General features: G+C 40.1%; 1 protein-coding gene across 1 annotated transcript in view; it reads right to left on the bottom strand.

Annotated features, from left to right (window-relative positions):
• pitpnm3 (PITPNM family member 3) overlaps positions 1-21,066 on the bottom strand; it is a 69,142-nt gene that overhangs the window by 3,341 nt on the left and 44,735 nt on the right. The window contains 14 exon segments of the mRNA XM_034112968.1: positions 279-682; positions 853-981; positions 1,180-1,363; positions 1,708-1,857; positions 1,999-2,147; positions 2,246-2,362; positions 4,676-4,792; positions 6,759-6,907; positions 7,041-7,235; positions 11,497-11,667; positions 12,681-12,838; positions 15,583-15,770; positions 16,769-16,891; positions 18,096-18,285. Coding sequence (XP_033968859.1) covers positions 356-682; positions 853-981; positions 1,180-1,363; positions 1,708-1,857; positions 1,999-2,147; positions 2,246-2,362; positions 4,676-4,792; positions 6,759-6,907; positions 7,041-7,235; positions 11,497-11,667; positions 12,681-12,838; positions 15,583-15,770; positions 16,769-16,891; positions 18,096-18,285 — 2,347 coding nt within the window. The 3' untranslated portion in view covers positions 279-355.

The following is a 21,066-nucleotide window of genomic DNA, read 5'->3' as shown; positions in this document are numbered from 1 at the left end:
GTGTTCATTCTGCAAATTTCAATTTGATTATGTGACACATCTTACTGTGCAAATCCAAGAAGAAACAGGTGATCACAGGTGGTAAACAAGCAAGCGCAACTAAAATGGAAGTAATAATTGCTTGTTGTACATGATTGAATGACTGAATTTGGTTATGCTAGGATAGTGCAAAGGAATTATTTTTGTAAAGAAGGGTAGCTAAAATAACAAAAATAAGAAAGGTTGTTAGAACCTGTAAATATTCTTTAAATCTTCCATATTTAAACACAAGATCTCACCTTGGCCCAGGACACTATGACCTCTTTGCTCTCCTCCTCGTGTACCCTCTTGCAATCCTTCCATCTCTTTTTTGACGTCAGGGAGTCGTGTCTCCACGATGTATGGAGGGCCGTCCCCATGGGCCAAGTCCTCCTCCACCTCCCCCTCCTCCCCCGTGGTCCTTATCTGACTCCGGCTGGCTCTGAGCACGCTCAGGCTTGGGGTTGGGGGTGCAGGGGGGGTCTGGCTGTTGCACCGACATGGTCCTGCGCAGGTGGGTGCGTTTACACAGGAAGTCAGGCTTCGCTGAGAGACCAAATGAGCCCTTCCTCAGGACCATTCGAACTGAAGGGGATTTCTTGGGTCTGGCTCTGTGCCCAAACTGAAGTGTGGACAGGTGCGCTGCATAGCCCTCGCTCAGGAACTGCATATACCACCAATGAAAAAAGGGTTAGAAAACCAGAAGGAGCGATTAAAGTAATGAGAAATACCAAGAGGAAAACTAAAGACTTTCAAATGAAATAGGAAGAAACACAACACAATTCTGTAAAAAACTAAGATGATAAAAGGAAAATGAAATATAAATGTACATACCTGGCACTGATTTTGGTACTTCTTCGAAGGTCTGCCAACAATATAAATTTGTGAGGGACCGAGGCCAAGCATGTTGTAAACAGTGATATCCTTCATGGAGCCGTAAGCAGAGTTGATCTTAATGTGACACTGGTGACAGAAGGAATTATCAGTCAGAGATGTGTATGGCATTTCGAAATAGCACGACCCAGGGCTACAGCTCTGTTAGCTTGCAAAAGAGTGATGTGAACAGACAGAAATCAAAATCAATTTAGGGCAGAGAACTAAATGTTTTACATGCTTTGTAAGAAAGGTGACGTGCTCAGAACAACGGTTTGTGAACAGTACCTCCTGTACGAGGTTCTTGAGGAAGATGGTCTTTTGCCGCAGGGGATCATGAACCAGGCCTTCAGAAAAGAAGATCATGCCATGGGGAAAATTGTGCTGAGAGAGCCAGGATACCACACGCTGCTTCTGCATATCAGGACGGCCTGTGATGTAGATGATCAGATATCCCAGGTCCTGCCAATGCCTGCATGTGAATACATAACATCAAACAATTCAAAGCCTTTACATTTGATCGGCTGTTGCACTATAACAAGAACCATAGGCTTTAATGCAGTAATCGCTGGCATACACATTCACTTCTGAAAGCGCACACACACACACACACACACACACACACACACACACACACACACACACACACACACACACACACACACACACACACACACACACACACACACACACACACACACACACACACACACACACACACACACACACACACACAAACACACACACACACACACACACACACACACACACACACACACACACACACACACACACACACGGGCTGTTGCTAGTTACCTGACGACATCCACAGCTCCGGGGCGGACCTTGGGGTCACTGCCCATGATTGACACACTAGCAGCAAAAGAGCCATCGATGCTAAAGACCACACACTCCATGCCCCGTGGCAACACAGTCAGGTAGGCCTCTGCACTCGTTTGATCGCCCCTTTGGTATAGAAAAAGTGAGTGAATGCATTTACTACACATTGTTGTAACTCCCTTCATGGCCTTGACATCTTCACTCTAGCTGGACAAATATGGGATCATTCAAAAATGCTCTCCTCCGTGCTTTGTATGATATGCTTACTTGACAACCATTTTTATTGGATACACTCCTAGGCCCAGCTTCTTGCTCTTGGGTACGGTATATGTGATTCTGCCGCTGCTGTTGGTGACGTCCGTGTCAAAGTGCACCCAGCGACTAGACTGAGGTTGTGTCATTAGCAGGATGTCCACCTAACAGGGCAGGATGAGTCAAGAGGTTGGAGATTAACAAACATGTATACCAATAGATACGTATATCTGGAGTAACCAATCATGTTGCTGAGTTTCACCTTTTCTCCGGTCAGAGTGACCATGTCCAAGGGGCCGTACATGAAGCGACCAACCAGCGTTTGGGGCCCATCCTCGGTCGCAATGACGTCATTCACCCTGTGGTTGGCAGTGACGTTCTGCAGTAAATAAAAAGAAGGAGCACAAAACACAATTCAGTTAGGAAACAGACATAAAGACAAAGACATTATTGACTGACTGGATTTGAGTTTTAGAAAAAAAAAATGTAACATTATGATCCCCAAGTTCAAAGATTAACATCCATTAACACAGATCAATCAAAAATCTTGGTGAGTAATCTATTGACAATAGGTTGGAGATGATTCAAAAATCAATCCGCAATCAGTCAGCAAATGTTTGGCAATCAATCACTACAACACGTGGCGTGTGTTGTAGAGTCTTTCCTCTGAAAATACACGCAACCAAATGCCTCTGAGGTAGGGCCTTCCAAACAAGTGCTCTATAAAGCTTCCTTGTTTTGTTCTTTTCTCCATATTGCACTATTTGGTGAGCTATTTCATAAACCAGCAGAGTAATCTTCTATATGTCTTGATGCTGAAAAGGTTGCATTTTAAAAGGCCCACTAATGTTTAATTATCTCTGTTGTTGGCCATCATGGCGGAAATGTAATTTTCTCCCTGCGTCCTCTTCTCTGCTGTTTACTTTGTCTGTTTCTTTATCCCTGATATTATTGCTTGCCACACATGCTCTTTATCAACACCCTGCTTTTTCCAAGTAGGTAGGCAACTTAAAATGTGTTTTTTGCCCTGTGGATAGTGTGATACAAGATAAACAAATTAACACCATCTATATTTAGTGCAGGGATTCTTTATTGGAGTAGAGCAGGGGTGTCAAACTAAATATCATCGCGGGCCACATTCGCATAAAGGTTGCACTCAAAGGGCCGGTTGTAACTATATAAATATATAATATATATAAAATAATGTATTATATATTACATTATTGCCTCTGAATTGGATTATTATCGGATAGGATAATAACTTAGTCTGAAAGCAGAAGTCCAGGGCAAATACGTCTCTTCAGTGCGCATGTCACAAAACGAGATGCATTGTGGGACATGTAGTTTATGGGCAACCTGCTCCTGTAAAGGGGCATGTAACCGGGCCTTGAGTTTGAGACCCCTGGAGTAGAGGCTGAGATGATATTCTGTTGACTTGAAAATGCACTGCAGTTTATTGACAGCACTCGCTAAAAACCTAATTGAGCGTCTTCCAATAAAGATATGCTGATGAGATCAAACATGTTGTGCTTGTACTTTACTGTTTCACCACATTGGCTAATGATAATTGATTGAATGTGGATGTGACACCGACCAAGGAAGTTAAACATTTCCAGCTGTTACCAGCATGAGGTTCTACTTACTGATTCACTGATAGCTAGCACGCAGATTAAGCAAACCATATATATATGCACATACCTGGACACACAAACAAAATACAAAAAGAATCACAGCTACTGTGTGACGTGAGGAGTCCTTACAGTTTTCCCTGACACAATTCACTCCGTGTGGTCATACAGGAAATCTACATGCGCCTCAGTATTACCATCCACTCAAACAGGGTAAGAAGCAACATCCAACCTAGTGGTCCCTCTGCAGCTGTGTCAAACTCCTTCTTACCAAGTCAAGGAAGATCACAAATAGAAGCCAAGTCTCATTGAATAGTATCACTCTGAATGAGATGGGCAGGCTGTGCCCAGATTGAATCAGCACGCAACATCTCTCATTTTCCACATTCTGAATCAAATACAGTAAAAGGCAATTTGTTCAGAGCTGCTTTTCTTTGAGCTCTTACATAAGAAACATGTCACTGTGCCAAGATGCCACTGAGAAAGACCTTCACAGACTCAGATACAGAACTTTTTCCATGTCACTCTGGTAATATCATTCTAATAATAGCAATATGAAAAGCAAGCAGTCACTAAATGCTTGTCTTTTGAAGAAGGCAGATCAAATGAAAGCTCTTTGAAGTGTTATGAGATTGTGATTGTTCCTCTCTGCAGGGCCCAGAAGCATCAAGTATTTGTGTGCATCTGCATGCTTCAAGGTGCAAGATTGGGAGTTTTTAAATAAATTCAGATCACAGACCACTCACACAGTCCATAATACTACAACCTCGGCAGTGAGAGAGAACTCTATTTTTGATATAAATGAATGCAAGGCAGTTGCGGCAGAAGAACAGTAGCTGCTGTTCGGCTCTGAGTGGTGGGTGATTCTTAGAACGAGAGGCACCTAAGGGGAAAAAAAGATTCCGGCTGTGTAAAGTGCTTTGTTAAATTATTCATGAATTCTTCCGCGTAAAGTTTTAATATGAGCTTTTAAAAGTTAAATGAGCAGCCATAAATGTCATATTTCTGAGAAAACTGGGTCAAAAGTGTATTCATATAGATCAAAAAGCAAAATAATTAATTACCCTTAGTTTGACATGTGTCCTCCTTCTGAGCCATTTTTCTCGTGGGCTGGAAGGAGAGAACGAAGTGGAGCCCAAACTGTCCGCTTCCTGAGTCTTCAAGGAGTCACATCGCATGAGCTGTCAATAAACACATGCGTATATCAGAGCAGCAGGGATAGAAGACATATTCATATTTGTATTTTTACCAGACAGCAATGCCCTGTAAAAAGCTAACTTTTGGATAGAAAATATTTTACTCAAGGGAGTGTAAAAAAGTAACAACATCAAGATAAACATCAAGTACTGATATATATATATATATTAATGAATTAAGGTATTGATCAGTTTAATTTGAAAGCTTGTGAAAGTATTTACATTGCATCATTTTTTATCTAGATCTTTTATGAATTATCTGAATCTGACAAGTAACTTATGATGTTATATAAATGTGATTAAGCAAAAGTGTACAATATCTGCATCTCAGATGTAGTAGAATTCAACTCAAGCAAACTACAAGTATCTACACATTTGACTTTAGTTTAGTACTGGAGGGATATATTTAGTCATTTCTCAACTGAAGAATAACCCTTCACACATCAAATCACATCTTTCAGTTCAGCACACAGATCAGTTTTCTTTCTAATAGTAATAACCCAGTCTCATGTCAGTACCTTTTCCATAAGATTTATAACATGGACGTTTTACCAAATTAAGTCTTGGTACAAAACCTGGAATTATGTTTCGGATCATCAATCACATCAAATGGGAACCTTTTGTGTCAAGAGCAACACTGGCACAGATGAAGGACTGAAGGGGGGATTTGGAGTACTTGAATAAAATTACTCTACTTGAAAGAAGCCATGCATATCACTCCCCACTCTTAGACATAGAGAGGATATTTCTTTCATATCATTGCAAGACATTCTCTCACATAGTGAGTTTGAACTGTCAGAACAGTACATCATTTAGCTTGAACAAAAGATGTTCCATGCAGCCCTTAAACTCCAAAATGATTATTTAATATGAAGCAGCATCAAGTGGAGCTGCCAACCGCTGAACCAAAAACAATGATCTGGCTTTATTAGCTTCCTAATGGCGACAATAACGCTTAGATTTTCGACACTCTGCTAGAGCAGATATTGCTCTTCTGTTTTCATATAATCGAGATCAAAGCCAACGTTCTAAAGGGCTGTTATTAGACATGATGTGATACACCGGTCCTATTTACTTATTCTTTTTGGCCTGCTTCATGTTAGTTTCTGAGGATAATGGCAGCTACTGTATACACACATGGTGGATGTAACACTATAACTACTCAGCTGAGACAACATGTGCAGACCTTTAAAATACTAACCAGCCATAGAAGAGTTGGAACTTCTTAACCTCTGAATTTTGCAAATTCTAGTCATGCCAGTATACATAAACCAGCATAAACTTCCTAATCCTGGTAAGATTTGTTCAGATTTCAGTCCTAAAATCAAACATTTATGTAAAAAAATAGCTCCCTCTGATATGAGGCTCAGCTGTGAAGTGTGAGATGAATCCTAAACATCTTTGCACTAGATAAAGTATGCAGACCTCTTGATAATGATCGTTTCCTTTCATTTTGCGGACCACTGCACAATCCTCACGATCTTTAACATGATTTATCTAGGCTAAAATGGGCGAGGTAAAATGGGCATTTATCATGAAGTGTGTTCTTTACTGTAGATACACATTTCATGACTCATGGAAAGTAGCTCAACTTATGGTGTTCTTTCTTCAAACAGAATCTACACATTAATTGTTAAATTGTTATGGTACATTTCTTTATATATTGTGTATTTTGTAGGTTTGTTGATAAAATTACCGACTCGTGGCCAGACTTTTAGTTAATACATATGTGGTTTGTTATCTGTACGGAAGGAGATGATGATGTAATGACATCAGGAGGTTACCTGCTGCTCTCATTTTGCTTTAACAATGTCATAAAAGTAAAAAAAAAAAAAAAAGAAATACCTGAGGATGTGGACTTACACTTAAAAAATATTTGCAAACTAAATACTGAGACAATCATTTTTCTCAATCTGGGAGAAAACAATAGCTGTCAACTAGGTTTTCCCACCTGCCGAAGAACAAAGGCTGCTACGTCAGTGGACTCCCAGTAGGAGGCATGAAAAAGGTGAGGCAGAGCCACCGTTGGAAAGGCAGTCAGCACATCCGGGCAGTACAGAGCACAATCCAGTCTCTTGGAGCCCCACCAGCTACTGGAAACTGAGACACACACACAAAAACACACAAACACAAACATGTGAAAATATGAGGTCAACTTAAGAGCTGTGGAACCTCATGAACCTGAATAAACGAGACAAGCCAGTGAAGCTTCTTCTCTCTCCCTCCCACTCACTGTTAGTGATGGTGTTTCCCAGCTGGCCCATGAAGCAAATCGACATTGCACTTTCCACACTGGTCACGCTAGCTCTACGACCTCCCTCTTCTACTCCTCCTTCAGGCTTTGTCTCAGAGGACGTCTGTGAAGCTGGACCTCCAGGAGTTTTTTCACCTTCCAAAAACACATTTGGATGGCTTTGGATACTCTCCGCTAGGGAGGGTGAGAAGAGGAGAGAAAAGGACAAACAGAAAGGAGGATAAGGAAATGCTTTGATCATATAACAATTGACTGGCTTCAAAACGGGTCTTTAAATCAATGCTGTTGTTTTGCCTAATAATATGCTATGTATTGACTTGCTTTGTTCAGGGAAAAAGACAAGCCCCATCACTGATGATAAAAACTGCTCCCACTCTTCATGGGGTTGAATCCAATTGTATTGACTGCAGCAGTCCTGAAAAACATGTTGCTCTTGGCTTTTGTTGACAAGTAGAATAATGTATCTGTAGAGGTTCCTCTCTCCCAGTGACGACCCGACACATCTCCAGCCTATTTGTTTTGCGCTAACACTGTAGGAAAATTAAACATTTCCCGTGAGACCTGGTTTCATCAGACATCATGGAAAACCATGTTAGATGCATAGCCTAGAATCACATAATTACAAATGAATATGTATGTTTCGGTATTGTATTTTTGTATACATATATCATTATTATTCTCTTTTTGAAATGTCTACTTGTGTTTATTGTTGTTTTTTCTTGTATGTATATGTTTAAGTTATGTGTCATGATGTCCCTCTCTTTCTTTGAGAACACTAACTGTTTCCCTCTTACCTGTGTTATGAAACTCAGTGTTTCTTCTAGCCAGACTCTGGAGAGTGCTCATTATCCTGATACCAAGACCTTGTTGTTGCTGTGGATGTTGACTCATGTCTGAATGAGCCAGTCTATTCCACCGCTGTGTTGCACAGTGTGCCACAACTACTAAAAAGCAATGTAATCTATATATTTGTATGTGTGTCACAAGCAAACCAAGACTCAATTTGCCGGTGATCCCACTTCAGCAACATGTCATTTACCCGCTGCCATTTACTGTAATATGTATCAATCCACTAGGATGTCTTCTGATGTGACCGAGTGGATATAAGGTAGGTACAGAGATCTGGAACAGGCGCAGGCTAGGGAGAGCCAAGATGAAATAATATCAAGTGTGCCTGAAAATGTTTACCTGAAAAACTGGGATTAAGAGGATTGTGCTGCACCATATTCTTTTAGTTTTCTCTGATACTTTTGTGAGTTTGCATGACTTCCACTCTCACTTACACAGACATTAGCATTACAGACTGTGGCTCCACTCATGGCTGCTTTCAATATTTGTAAATGGGAATGAGTTTGGAGGTGCATGTATCCAGTTATCACCCAGAATAGTCAGTTTTGCTTCATGAAGCTGCCAGTAATTGGCAGATTAACCATTTCTCCGCATCCTGCTGGATAGGTTATAAATAAACGTCCAGATGCTGCCACATGTTGCGTGTTCTGTCTGTGAAGGATCGGCAACCACCGCTGAATACAGATTAGGAGCCAACCTCTCAGACGAGGGGGTGCATCAGGTGTGGTTAATAAATATGGGCTGTACAGATGATGAAGGTTATGGAATCTGACACACACTGCGATCGATTCAGTGATGCTAGATAGGATGTTTTTCGTCTAATGGGACAGCTGTTCAGGGGTAGAAAGTATTTTGTTGGTTGGGGAAATACTGGGTTTTTCATAAAATAAAGTAAACATATTTATCTTGTAATTTTCTTTAATGAATTCCCCCAAAAATATAAGGAAAGGCCTGTATCATTTATTTTCCTCTACAAGTCAAAACCTCAAATCAATTGGATTCATTCACAGTATGGACATGGATTACTCTTTGTTCTTTATGTTTTTAATTTATTTTTGACTTATCAAGGAAAAACTGAGTTGCTGGCACTGAAGTACAAAAGGTATTTCAGAATTATTTGTGATATTGGTCACTCCAAGAACGCAGAGCCTTTGCTGGCAGGGCTCCTGGATTATGGAAGGACCTGCCTGAGGAGATCAGGGCTGCAAACTCTCTGCTCTTTTAAATTCCTGTGTTTTTATATTCATTTATGCTAATTAGGTTTTATTACTGTTTGTTTTACTCTCTGTTTTTAAGTGGCTTATTTTTAGGTTATTTCATTCCTTGTGTGTATTTAAATGCATTCTGTTTTTCTGTAAAGCATTTTGTAACTCTATTTGAAAGGAGCAATACAAATCAAGTTCATTCATTATATCATTATCATTATTATTGCAAAGACAGTTTTGAGGTTTCTTAGAAAGCGAACACAAAGCATGCTCACACAATCCTTCATCATACACTATCATCAACACTACGCTGGGCTGGCCGATATAAAGAAAATGTAATATTGACTTTTTATGTAGATCTAATAAAGAAATACCAGAACGAAAAAAGTCATCACTTTTAAAGTCAGACTTTAAAACCAGAAAAATACACTTATGGGATCATATGATATTAAATACCTAAGAAGATATTTAGTCTCATTAAAATATTGATATACAGTATGATTAATATATTTCCCAGGCCAGCCCTAATGATGAATAATCAATAATATGAAAAAAAAAAAAACTAAGAAAACACGAAAAAAAAACAATAACAATATCACAATGTATATGATTTACAGTTTTCTATATTAGTGGTTTCATCCTGGAAATAGAAGTAAAAGAAAACTAAAAACACTTATTGCCACTAACAGCACACAAACAGTACAATGTGAATCCCAAAGATAAATCAAAAGGCTCTCAAAGGCAGAATTAGTTGTCTTTGTTTGTTTACCTTAAGGTGACCTTGCATTGAATTCTGAGCAAAAGAAAAATATGGTATGTATTAATACACACACGCACGCACGCACGCACGCACGCACGGGACAAAGAGGGACAATTAGAGAAAGCACAATGTAACAGAGGATGATTGCACTGTGGCCTTGAAACGTCTTTGTGACTAAAAGAGACAGAACGACACTTTTGACTCGGTTAGGAAATGCCGAGCAAATCATACACCTCCATCTTAACATGAAAGCACTGTTAGCCACACGATTAATACTGATAAAAATGACAATAACTTCATGTACATTTTCTGTCTTTTACCATCATATTTCCCATTGGACCAGAGCTGGAAATCAATAGGAAGAGGGCTCGTTTTCTCCCTATTAGCACCATTCATCATAATAAAAGCTTCACCGTTGACAGGTGTTGATGTCAGCCTCGTACCCACAGGGGCCTATTTTCATTGGCTTTCCAGACCTTCATAACAACTAATTACTATATTACAGTGCAGGAAATGGGTGAAGTGTGCCCCTTTTTCTTCTGTGTGAGCCAGCTCGTTGCTCGTCTGCAGTGTCCGTGTGCATCTGTCTGTAGTTTTTAATTAAACACAGAACTTGACAGTATCCACGCCCGATCAATGGAACAGGGCTCCAGACCCATGATTAAAACCTGGTGTAGCTGCAAGCCGACGCTGTGTGTCTGCCTTTACACTCCATCACCTTTACTGCAGTATTGGCTCTTAAAGGCGTCAAGTATCCTGCTTGGTGACTGTCTGAGAGTTATATCAAATTAACAGATAATCTACTTTATATGGGTAATTTAATATTATGTGTCAGAAACACAGATTACTCAGCAAATACATTTAATTTGTGAAGATTAGTACAATGATTTTGGGTGTGACTGATTTTAAATGGAACAATTACATTGCTGGCTTCTTCTGTCTGTAAATGTAGCTGTGTTTTGGCTCAAAACATAGGTTTTCATATAGTTATACATATTTCTATAGCCACAAAGTCTTATTGTTTTAAATAAGCAAACTGTTAGTTAAAGCGATCAGTTCTTGCCCTACTTTTCTCTCAGTGAGGAAGGTTGACTGAGGCGCAGGGGAACCAGGCGATGCGTCTCTACTGATGTTTAGAGCTGGTCTCTAAGTCCCAAAAGTGGGTTAAAACATGCTTCAATAAATCACTGGCTCATTAAGACCCCATCTCTGCAACCAGGCCCTCCAGTCAGATTACAGATTAGTATGGCATATGCTGTGCTGGATCATCTAAGAGATGTGGCAGGGTAAAGGTACTGCAAACCAAGAAGATGAAGTATAATTACTTCTCACTTCAGCCCGTTGGGGCAGGATTTAGCTCTGCCTTTGCAGGGCAACTCACACAGATGGGATATATGCTCTGTTTGCACATGTGCGCCTTTGATAATTCTCATTACTAAATCATAGAATCTCTAAACTGCTGTAATAGAATTCCTCAAATATTTCATGCAGCCTGGAAATTGAAAATCCACAAGGTTATTAATATGATAATGCTATTATACCAGAAGATGGATTAACCAATGCAATATTCAAGAGAAGCTGCTCTCACTCAAGATTTCCAATGTCGAATCACACGTCCTACCTATGAGCATTGAGCGGCCGTCTCCTAGAGGGTAGCGCTGGTAGCGCGGCACAGCAAAGGGGGGCAGCTTGTGGAAGAGAGGCTGCAGCAGCGGCTCCAGTCTGGAGGCTGAGGGGTCCGAAGGGTAAAATAGGTTGAAAATCTGAGAGCAGGCTGGATGCAGCTGGCTCACTGTGGGTCAGAAAACACAAAGGAGAGGTAAAGCCATTAGGAGGTTTGTGTTGTAGCTGTGTCACATAAGAAATGTTTGACAAAGGTGGTTGGAAACAGGACAAGACAAACACAAAACCAAACTCCAGGTGACATTTTATTTATTGCTTTGAGAGCAACATAATCGTCAGTTAATATTTTTTTTTGCATGTCTCTATTAGTGTTCCTTCTTGCAGTTACCCTGTTTGTTGTAAACTAAATTGAGTAGAGCGGAAAAAACTTAAAGGGGACCTATCATGCAAAATGCACTTTTGTATGTCTTTTATACATGAATATGTGTCCCCGGTGTTCCAGGGAACTCACCAAGTGTCAGAAAACACAACCCTCTCTCTTTTCCTCCACGGATCTGATAAAAACTGATGCAGATTTGAAATTGTTCTGACGTCAGAAACAGGGAGCTCCGCCTATATGGGCAACTCTCCACCTATCAGGGGAATGAGAGGTTGCCGTGGCATGGTAACAGCATGGTAACAGCATGGTAACATGACGCTCGTGCCACGCCCCCCTCCTTTGCAGGGGGGCGTGGTCAGCTGCAGCTCATTTGCCACAGAATCAGCCCTTGCAAAAACAGGGCTGGAATACAGCAAATAGAGCGAAATGAGGCATGGCTAAAATGCATGATCTGTTTGGTATTTTGAAAAAAAAACTTCACAGACATGTTTTATATAGGTATGGCCCTACAATATATTATTCAAATATAGCATGATAGGTCCACTGATATGTTCTTGTAGTGTAAATCGTGAAGGGTATTTTTTTTCATTGAAAATCTGTTTAAACTGATCTTATCCGGAGACATTTTTAATAATTTCCCAGTAAAAGACAATCCAGCTAAAGTATGTCACCTGACTGAGGTTGCATGTTATTGCAGTGTTTTTTCAGGTAAGTTCACATTAATAATAAGACAATAGAAGTGTGCAGAGATGTGGATGTGAAAAATTGCATTTTCTGATATAGAATGGGTTTTTGAGTCTCACCCTGGACGGTAGGCAGCACGGTGCGTCTCATGGCCAGCACCAGGCCCAAAGGGCAGCCCAGCAGGAAACAGTCTGCCACCTCAAAGTCGAATCGACCCGGATTCAACACCAGACTGCTGCCACTGCCACCACACACCTCCACACTGTCCTTCATCAGGCTGGGGACAAAAGGTGTAGAATGTTATCTGTATGTCGTCATGGCCTACCAGTCCAATTGTTTGCTAATTGAGCTCAGATGCTTGCTCTGAGACGCTATTCTTATTGGCTAAAGGTCAATTGTATAGCATTACACGTAGTCAGGATATAAGTATGTAACTGAGACTCCAATTACAAATTGATGCTGCAAGTATCCTTTGATAAGTATTTAGGGAGATGATAATAGATTGTTCATTTTATGATTCATAACGAACAATTAAATGCTTCAGGTCAGTAATAAAAGGAAAACACTGATTACTTTTATTTTCAAGCGGGGGTACTCTGTCAATTTAACTGTCATTATTGTGTATGTTAGAATTGGGAAGGCAAAAGTCTCAATGTTTACACAGATGAGTCAGTGATGCTTTTGCTTTGTTTTGAATCAATTGTAGGTAGGATGGTCTCAACACTCTGGGGTTCTTGTCAGTTCCGGGCCTTTATGACTCACAGCCTTGCAGCCGAGCCAGTCTCAGCCCAACGAGATCTGCCTGCTATCTAGAGAGCCAACATTTCCACATTAAGTCCTGCATGGGGAGAAAGGATTAGCCAACAGTCTCTAGCCATCTTTAAAAGCCAAATCAACAGTTCTTTGATTGCCTTCCGATTCCATTTTGTTTTTCTGTTTTCTTTCCTCCGTGATGTGTCTGCTTCACTTCTTATTACCTTATTGCCACGCCATTAAAAAATATTTAGTCTTTTGGTCTGCCAAAATGTGTTTTACTTCTGCTAATTATCCTCTCGTATTAATTTCCTCAAAGAAATGTAAAGAAAGTACGAGTAGTACTGATCTTGACTTGAACTGAGAGTGAACATGCACAATAAAAGTATGGGCAACTGCATGTTTTGTTCTTAATAGACTCAAGTCCCATGTTGCCATATTTAATTCATGACAGTTAGTAGTCTCTCTTAACAAGTGGACTTTTCATTCAGCAGCGTTGCCTGCTGGTGTAGAAAGTAAAGTGTGATTTTTGCTGCCTGGATGGGCTACATTTCCATTTAGCAACTACAGTAAAGCACTTGTCATTTAACTGCAGATGGTTACCAATATGTAAAATAAATAGGACACATATTGCATTGGCTCACTATTATTGAGGTGGTTGTCAGTGGTTTTATGAGGGAAAATGGGCAATGAACAGATGATGTGTATCGAAATGCCCCGCTCTGACACTGATGCCTACCTTTTAAATTAAAACATTGCACATTTAATTCCTGATGGGCACTAGACTATCACAAAGCCTATTAGAAGCTCTAACTGCACATAATCCTCTTTTTGAGCATTTTAGACTATACTGTATAGACATCTACATTTGGAGAACTATGTCCGTTCCTCAACTTAGGAAGTTAGTTTTATTTACCATCTGTTTAAATATCAGTGGAATTAGCCAAAACACACATCCCTAACAAAGATAGATTGGTGAGTCAAATTCATTTGCGAATGATCTCACAGCCAATTCCCAGTCGGGGACCAAGCAGAGTAAGTGTGCATGTGGAAAGGAGAAACCAGAGATAGAAGCCAGTCCTATAGGAGGGATAATGTGTGTAAAAGAGGAGAGGAGCTTTAATAAGTCCCCATGTTGACTGGGAATATCCACTGGGAGGCGCTGGGTAAAATAGCTTATCCAGGAGTGGAGGTTACCCTCCACAAAGGAAGGCTTGTGATTAATCGCTATAACAAGAAGTGAAAGGGCAGAGGAAGTGCACAGTATGAACACAATGTGGTGTAACTGTGAATAGGTGCGATTCTCTCTTCAGTGCCTCTGTTACTGTGATGGTGTGAGCCTAGTGGAGCATGTGATTTGAAATGGGAACACTGGTTGCATGAACTGAGTAAACGTGGCAGTAAACCCCCTCCATCCACCCTAATTGAGCTGAATTCACCTCCAGCAGACTGTCTGGCAAATGCACAAACGGGCTATTTATAGTCCAGCACAGACAGGTAGGCCAGCAGGGCAGTCAAGCAGATAATATTGATAAAGAGCAGGAGTGAGACAGGGTGAAACACTGGAAATCTGGAGTTCATCTGAACGCCTGACATTTGTGATCAACAATGCTATTTGACAGAAATAGATGAAAGAATGTCAGCTATGTACGTCAGATGTTTTGTTTTTGCAAGGTTTGGAAGTTTGCGAGAACAACAATTTTTGGACCAAAATTGTAATATTAACTGTGACATAATTGTATTTATTTGGCTTTTTTCAAAACGGTCCATCCTACAACAACCATTGCTGTGTTAAAGCAGTCTGATAAGGATTAGGCATTCACCTTTAGGAATGTATGTGTAAAAAAAAAAATTATTTTGCCTTTGAATGAATTTGGAAATCCTGTTTATTTTGTACTGACAGAGATTTGATAGAGTTACTAAATCTTTCTCTGACTTAATGTATAGTGTGTCTGTACATGACTGTGAACTGAATGTGTACCACCACTAATATAGAAAAAGGAGAAATATGATGACAGGAATATCTGTTACTATTGACTAATTTAAATAATATTTAACCTCAATGAGGCAAAATAATTTATAAAAATCAAATGATAAATAAAATCTACCTGATTAAAAAAAAATAAACCATAATTATTTACCTCAAATTTATCAAGAAAAAAGAAACGGCTGAATACCTCGTTGATCTTTGATGGTAGACACTTAACTCAAATTCTTCTATATATTGTGCTGTCAAACCTTGTGGTATTTTCATGCCTACTGTCCTACCTGGAGAAAAAGCTGTGCTGGCCAGTGGACGAGGTGTCTCCGTCATACGAGTCGCTCTGCTTGCGGCTGAGTGGCGGCCCGCTCTGGCTGTGCCCTTCGTTTGGGGCGGAGATATCGATGTTGCTCTTACTGAGCCTCTTGCTAGAACTCAGACCCAGGCTAGGCTCTCCCAGTAGACCCGAATTATCCTGAGAGGAAGCAGGAGAGTATGTACATACTGTGAAGCCTATCACACTCGAAGCGATAGTTGCATCAGGAAATTACACAAAAACACAGATGGGAACTGGAGCTTTTCTTTTAGATGTGAGAGGATTTGAATGGCAAAGGGGAGGAGAAGAGATGGATGGCAGAGAGAAAGTGGAGATCCTGCGATGCTTAGCAGGGTGAAAAAGGACATCAAATGACAAGCTGCAAAAACATTAAACTGAAGATGTTAAATGCACACCATAGAAAAAACTACAAAGGTGCCCAGAAAACTTAAGATACATAAAATCAACCTCTGAAAACATTTGTGTGGAGGTTCCATGGTTCAAAATGGTGGACCAGAAGGTATGTGCCAATTACAGAGGCATCACTGTTGTGATACAGAGAGAGCTGAGCCAGAAGGGAGATCTCTCAATCTACTGATCCATCTTCATTCCTACCCTCACCTATGAAGGGTGGGTCATGACCGAAGGAACAAGATGAACACGCGGCCAAAATGGGTTTTCTCAATGGTATCTCTGTGATAAGGTGAGAAGTTCAGTCAACCAGGAGGGACTCTGAGTAAAGATGCTGCTCCTTTGCGTAGAAAGGAGCCCGTTGAGGTGTTTCAGGCACCTGGTAAGGATGCCTGAAACAGGAGGTGTTCCACTGGCGTCCAGCTGGGAGGAGACCGAGGGGCAGACCCAGGAACAGGTTGGGGGATTATATCTCCACATTGGCCTTGGAGCGCCTTGGTATCCCCCAGTCAGAGCTGGTTAATGTGGCCAGGGAAAGGGGAGTTTGGAACCCTCTACTTGAACTGCTACCTCCGCTACCCAACCCTGTATAAGTGGTTGACAATGGATGGAGGAATGGTAGATTTGTTTGGTTGCTACACCCTGGTAGTTGCTCTCCAAGCTAAGAGAATTGCAAAGCTCGTACAGGCCAGTGCATCACCATTATTATCATCATTATCATTATAGCTGTAACAGTGAGTTCCTACCTTCAGGCTCTCAGTGCTGTTGTTCTTGCTGCTGTTGTTGGGGCTTCCAGGTCTCTGGTGGTTGCTAAAGCACAAAGCATCGAAGCACAGCACACCTCCCACACAGTCACCCATTAGGCATACCTGTCCGGAAATATATATAATTAGGTGAGCCTCCAAACACAGTATGGTGCACACAGTCAGTTTACCAAATCCAGACAATATACAACTAGGATACAAATGTGCTGTTACTTGCTAGTATGTTTGTGTTTAAACTTGCAATACTTATTTTGTTTGTTTTTTCTACACACTATCATTCTAGAGTTGTTCATCACAATTCAGCACAATTTATTGTTATGTTCTGCAGCTGTGAGCAGCCTGTTGCATTTTGGGGGATCATCAGCTCACAAATCAAGCATCTTTTCCTGCCGCATTCCCAACATATTATTCAGACTCTAATTACGAGCAGCCATGTGAGAAATGCTTCACATAGCCATAGAAGTTGTATTTCTGAATCAGACATAATGTGATTTTCTGACAGCTATAATATCTCACACGGTCCCGGTAGTGTTTTTCTTATCTTCCCTTTCTCCTCACAGGGAATTCATCATTAGTAGGTTTTTTTCCTCAATTCCTTAGTCAGTTTAGAGGAGTTACCAGTGTGGATCCATATGACTACTACTACCAAAGCCAATGAAGAATTAAAAATCCAAAGTGTAAGAAGGAAAATCCTCACAGATAATTATTGCAAACATAATAACCTTTCAATCAATCTTGGGGAAAATGCTGAAGCAATAAGAGGAAAGGGATTGACTTCAAAAAACGTAATTAGCAAACCAAAAAGTAGGAAATAATATCACATATCAACATCATATACCACGTACCACAAACTCTACAGATATTACCAACCTATTGCAACCACAACTTTTGACAATAGCAATAACAAGTGCCGGTGTAATTACTTTTATAGATATAACCTGTGGGGTTGAACCTCCTGAGAGTCTGTCTCATGAGGAGTGTATTGATCAGTGACTCTAATAAAGTGCCTTGTGGTTGGTTGTATGTTCTGTCAGTTATCCCATGATTTCACTGTAATTGCCTTACATGGAGAGAAAAAGGTTTAATGAATTAAATACTTGGCTTAAGAAATTGAGGGTTTGCATTTCAAACAGGCGCTACACCAGCTTTACTATAGCAGCGAGTAGAAAAAATGAATTATCGACAGAAAAACAGTAATTATTGTAGACGCGGCCACAACACTTGACCTGCCTTTTAATTACACTAACATTAGAGACTAGGGTGAAAGAGATTTCCTCGCCTCTCCAACCAAAACAAGTTTGAGACAGACCTGACCCGTGAATCCCTGGCCGTCCTCTGACTGCAAGAAACTGCGGTAGACCTGGTTGGCTCTGGCGATCACGGTTGCCACGGCATCCTGGTAGCGAGGTGAGACGATAGCAAGGAGGGGGAGAGCAGCCAGAGGCAGGTGGTCCACGCTGCTGGACACACAGCTCTCATCATAGCTGTACGGGTTCAGACTGGAAGAGAGAAAAAAGGGAAGTAACAGAGATGCAATACAGTGTAACAAATTATAATAGATTGCATCATTTTCCGCTACTTAAGAAAGTCCTTAAGTAGTGTTTCCTTCAACTTTGTAAAAGGCGAGTCATCAGTTTTTAATACACAGTAATGTCCCCTTGACTTTCCTAAGTGTATTAATATCTCATCTAATCTGATCATGATGTACTTTATCTAATTCGAGGCAAGGCTGTGTGTTTGTATGTGTCTGAGAGTGTGTGTGAGTACTCAAGCATGATAAGGAGAAGAGGGATATTATCTCGAGGATTGATATAAAAGAAGACATGGTGTCTTTATTGCTGTTAAGACATTCATTGAAAGACAGCAGATGCAAGTCAGGCCCTTCAGACACTTCATGTGACAGCTGGGGGAAAAGTAAAAGATGGCGTTGCCCTGGACTCTCTCCTTGAGCAGACGTGCCAACCCTGTCATCATCCATCAGATACTCTGATTACAGGAAGGAGACCAAACACCACATCAAGGCTGAAATATGTCGGCAACCATGGACACCTCACTGCAGAGAAGGGCACAACCTCTGTACAAGCATAATTCAACACTTTGGAAGGACACATTTGCTCTCCCTGATACTGCAGAGATTATAATATTAATCATTAATTCATCTCTATTCTATCTAATCAATTGAAATATATACTGTATATGTCATATATTTAGCGTGGCTCAACAAATTCAATATGATTTAGATAATCATTCTTTGGGTAAGCATGATATGACCAAAAACATTTTTAGGAAATCTGTCTCAATATATTCAAACATCTGTCACACTTAAGCCTTAAATCACACCCTCTATATGCCAAACCCTTTGAATTTTGATAAGGAGACAGGATACAAACTACACATATTAGTCGCACAACCAAGAGAAAAAAACATTGATAGCTTTTCATGGGCATTGGCAATTTGGAACGTGTGAAACAGAATTTCAACACAAAATTATAACTTATTGTAGCTTATTAGCTATTGCCCAACACCTGGGCCCAGTGGTCTTGTTACAGTTCCTGCACACTTTCCATCTCCAATTCTAAACAAGCCCCAGGTGATACCTCACAGTATGTTAGCCAACAAGATAGATCTCCCAAAATACTCTTGTTGTTCTGCTAATTGGCACAATGTTTTATTTATTGGTATGCGAGTAACACCAAGCATGCCCATTGTGCTTCTGAGGTGTATGATGATGAAGTCTGTTAATTTCTTCTTCTTTTTTTTAAGTTTCCATGGTAACAATATCCCTTGAAAATGACTTGTGGTAGTTGTCAGCAGTTATTGAATAAATGGTTCTCCAACTCGGGGAATGATTGGCGCCGGAGCAACTTAATATTCTTTCACTGATTGTGTCCCACTGTATGTTAGTCAGATTCAGCCACTTACTTGATTGCTTACACTGACTGCATGATTGAGTAAATCTTCTCATTACAGTAAACATAACAAATAAAACACATTCCAAATCGAATTCATTGTATAAGGCTCGAGTCAAACTGTTTTAAAGTGTGTGCAGTGTTAAATTGTTTGGTTTCTGTTAAGATTTCGGCTTTCATTCATCTGTTTTTTGCTCATAAGACAATAAGATGTATATAATACAGGTTTTATATGCATTTGATCATCTAAAAAAACAACAAACATCTTTGCTGGCATGAATATGGTATGTTGCCAATTAGACAACATGGTATATAGACAGATAGATGTATAAATGGATGGCTGGTTTAAAGAATAAGAACAAATAATAAACAGCAAACATACTGTGTGGTCCTTTGTTCAGGAGCAAAGTACTTCTAATCATATAAAAAACTCCATTATCATCATCATTTCGTCATCATGATTGCCCAACACCTCATGCTCAAAACAGCCACAGACAATCTCGTTGGGATTTCAAAATAATGCTACAGGCTCTGTGAAACCTTTCTGGCAGAAAACAGACAATTGATGTGATTGTTTTGCTTCCAGCAACAACGTGTTCACCAGTCGGTCTACCACATGCAGGGGATAAAGCCACCTCCATAATCCCCACTGCCAACACAATAGCAGACAATGACAAATATGTGTTGTAGGGCGATTATTTAAATCAGCCATCAGAGTAAATGGATTAAAAAACACATTCTATTTGATATAAATATGTGAAAATCCAGCTGGAAAGCCATACACAACATTTTATCATTTGAATATGTGTATAATCATGTTTTGTTGGTAAAGGCTACATAAATACAAAATCACAAAACACAAATGTAATTTCAACTGTTGACCGGCTCTGAGCAGTTGGGTGCTGCAAGCAAAAAAATGTATTGAGCAAAGTCCAGTTCACAGCACATCATCAACAAATCAAATGGGAGCAGGTGAGAAAGAAACATTTGTGAGACTAGCATGAATGCCATCGCGCCTGACACAGCTGCCAAGTGCCACGAGATGTCACAAAAACAAAGTTTGTAGAAGCTTCCCTTAGGAATAAAGGGAAATTGTTACAAAAACTCCCTTTTCATGTATATGCAGTCAGAATGATTTAAAGTGAAATAAGTTGAACTCTTTCATTTATATATTCTAAAGTTGCAACTTAGATAAATTATATTACGGCTAAATATCACCAGATAAGGCTTTAAGACTAAAATATGAAACCTTAAAGATTGTATTTCCCTGCTTTTCAGAGAAGCTTTTATGTGACATCCAGTATCAATTGACTAAAGTAACCTCACACCAGTTCACTTCACATCACTGACATCTATAAATGATCCAAGCTT

This window comes from Trematomus bernacchii, unplaced genomic scaffold (genome assembly GCF_902827165.1).
Source record: "Trematomus bernacchii unplaced genomic scaffold, fTreBer1.1, whole genome shotgun sequence".
Lineage (NCBI taxonomy): Eukaryota > Metazoa > Chordata > Actinopteri > Perciformes > Nototheniidae > Trematomus > Trematomus bernacchii.
This window is presented reverse-complemented; position numbering and strand designations above follow the sequence as displayed.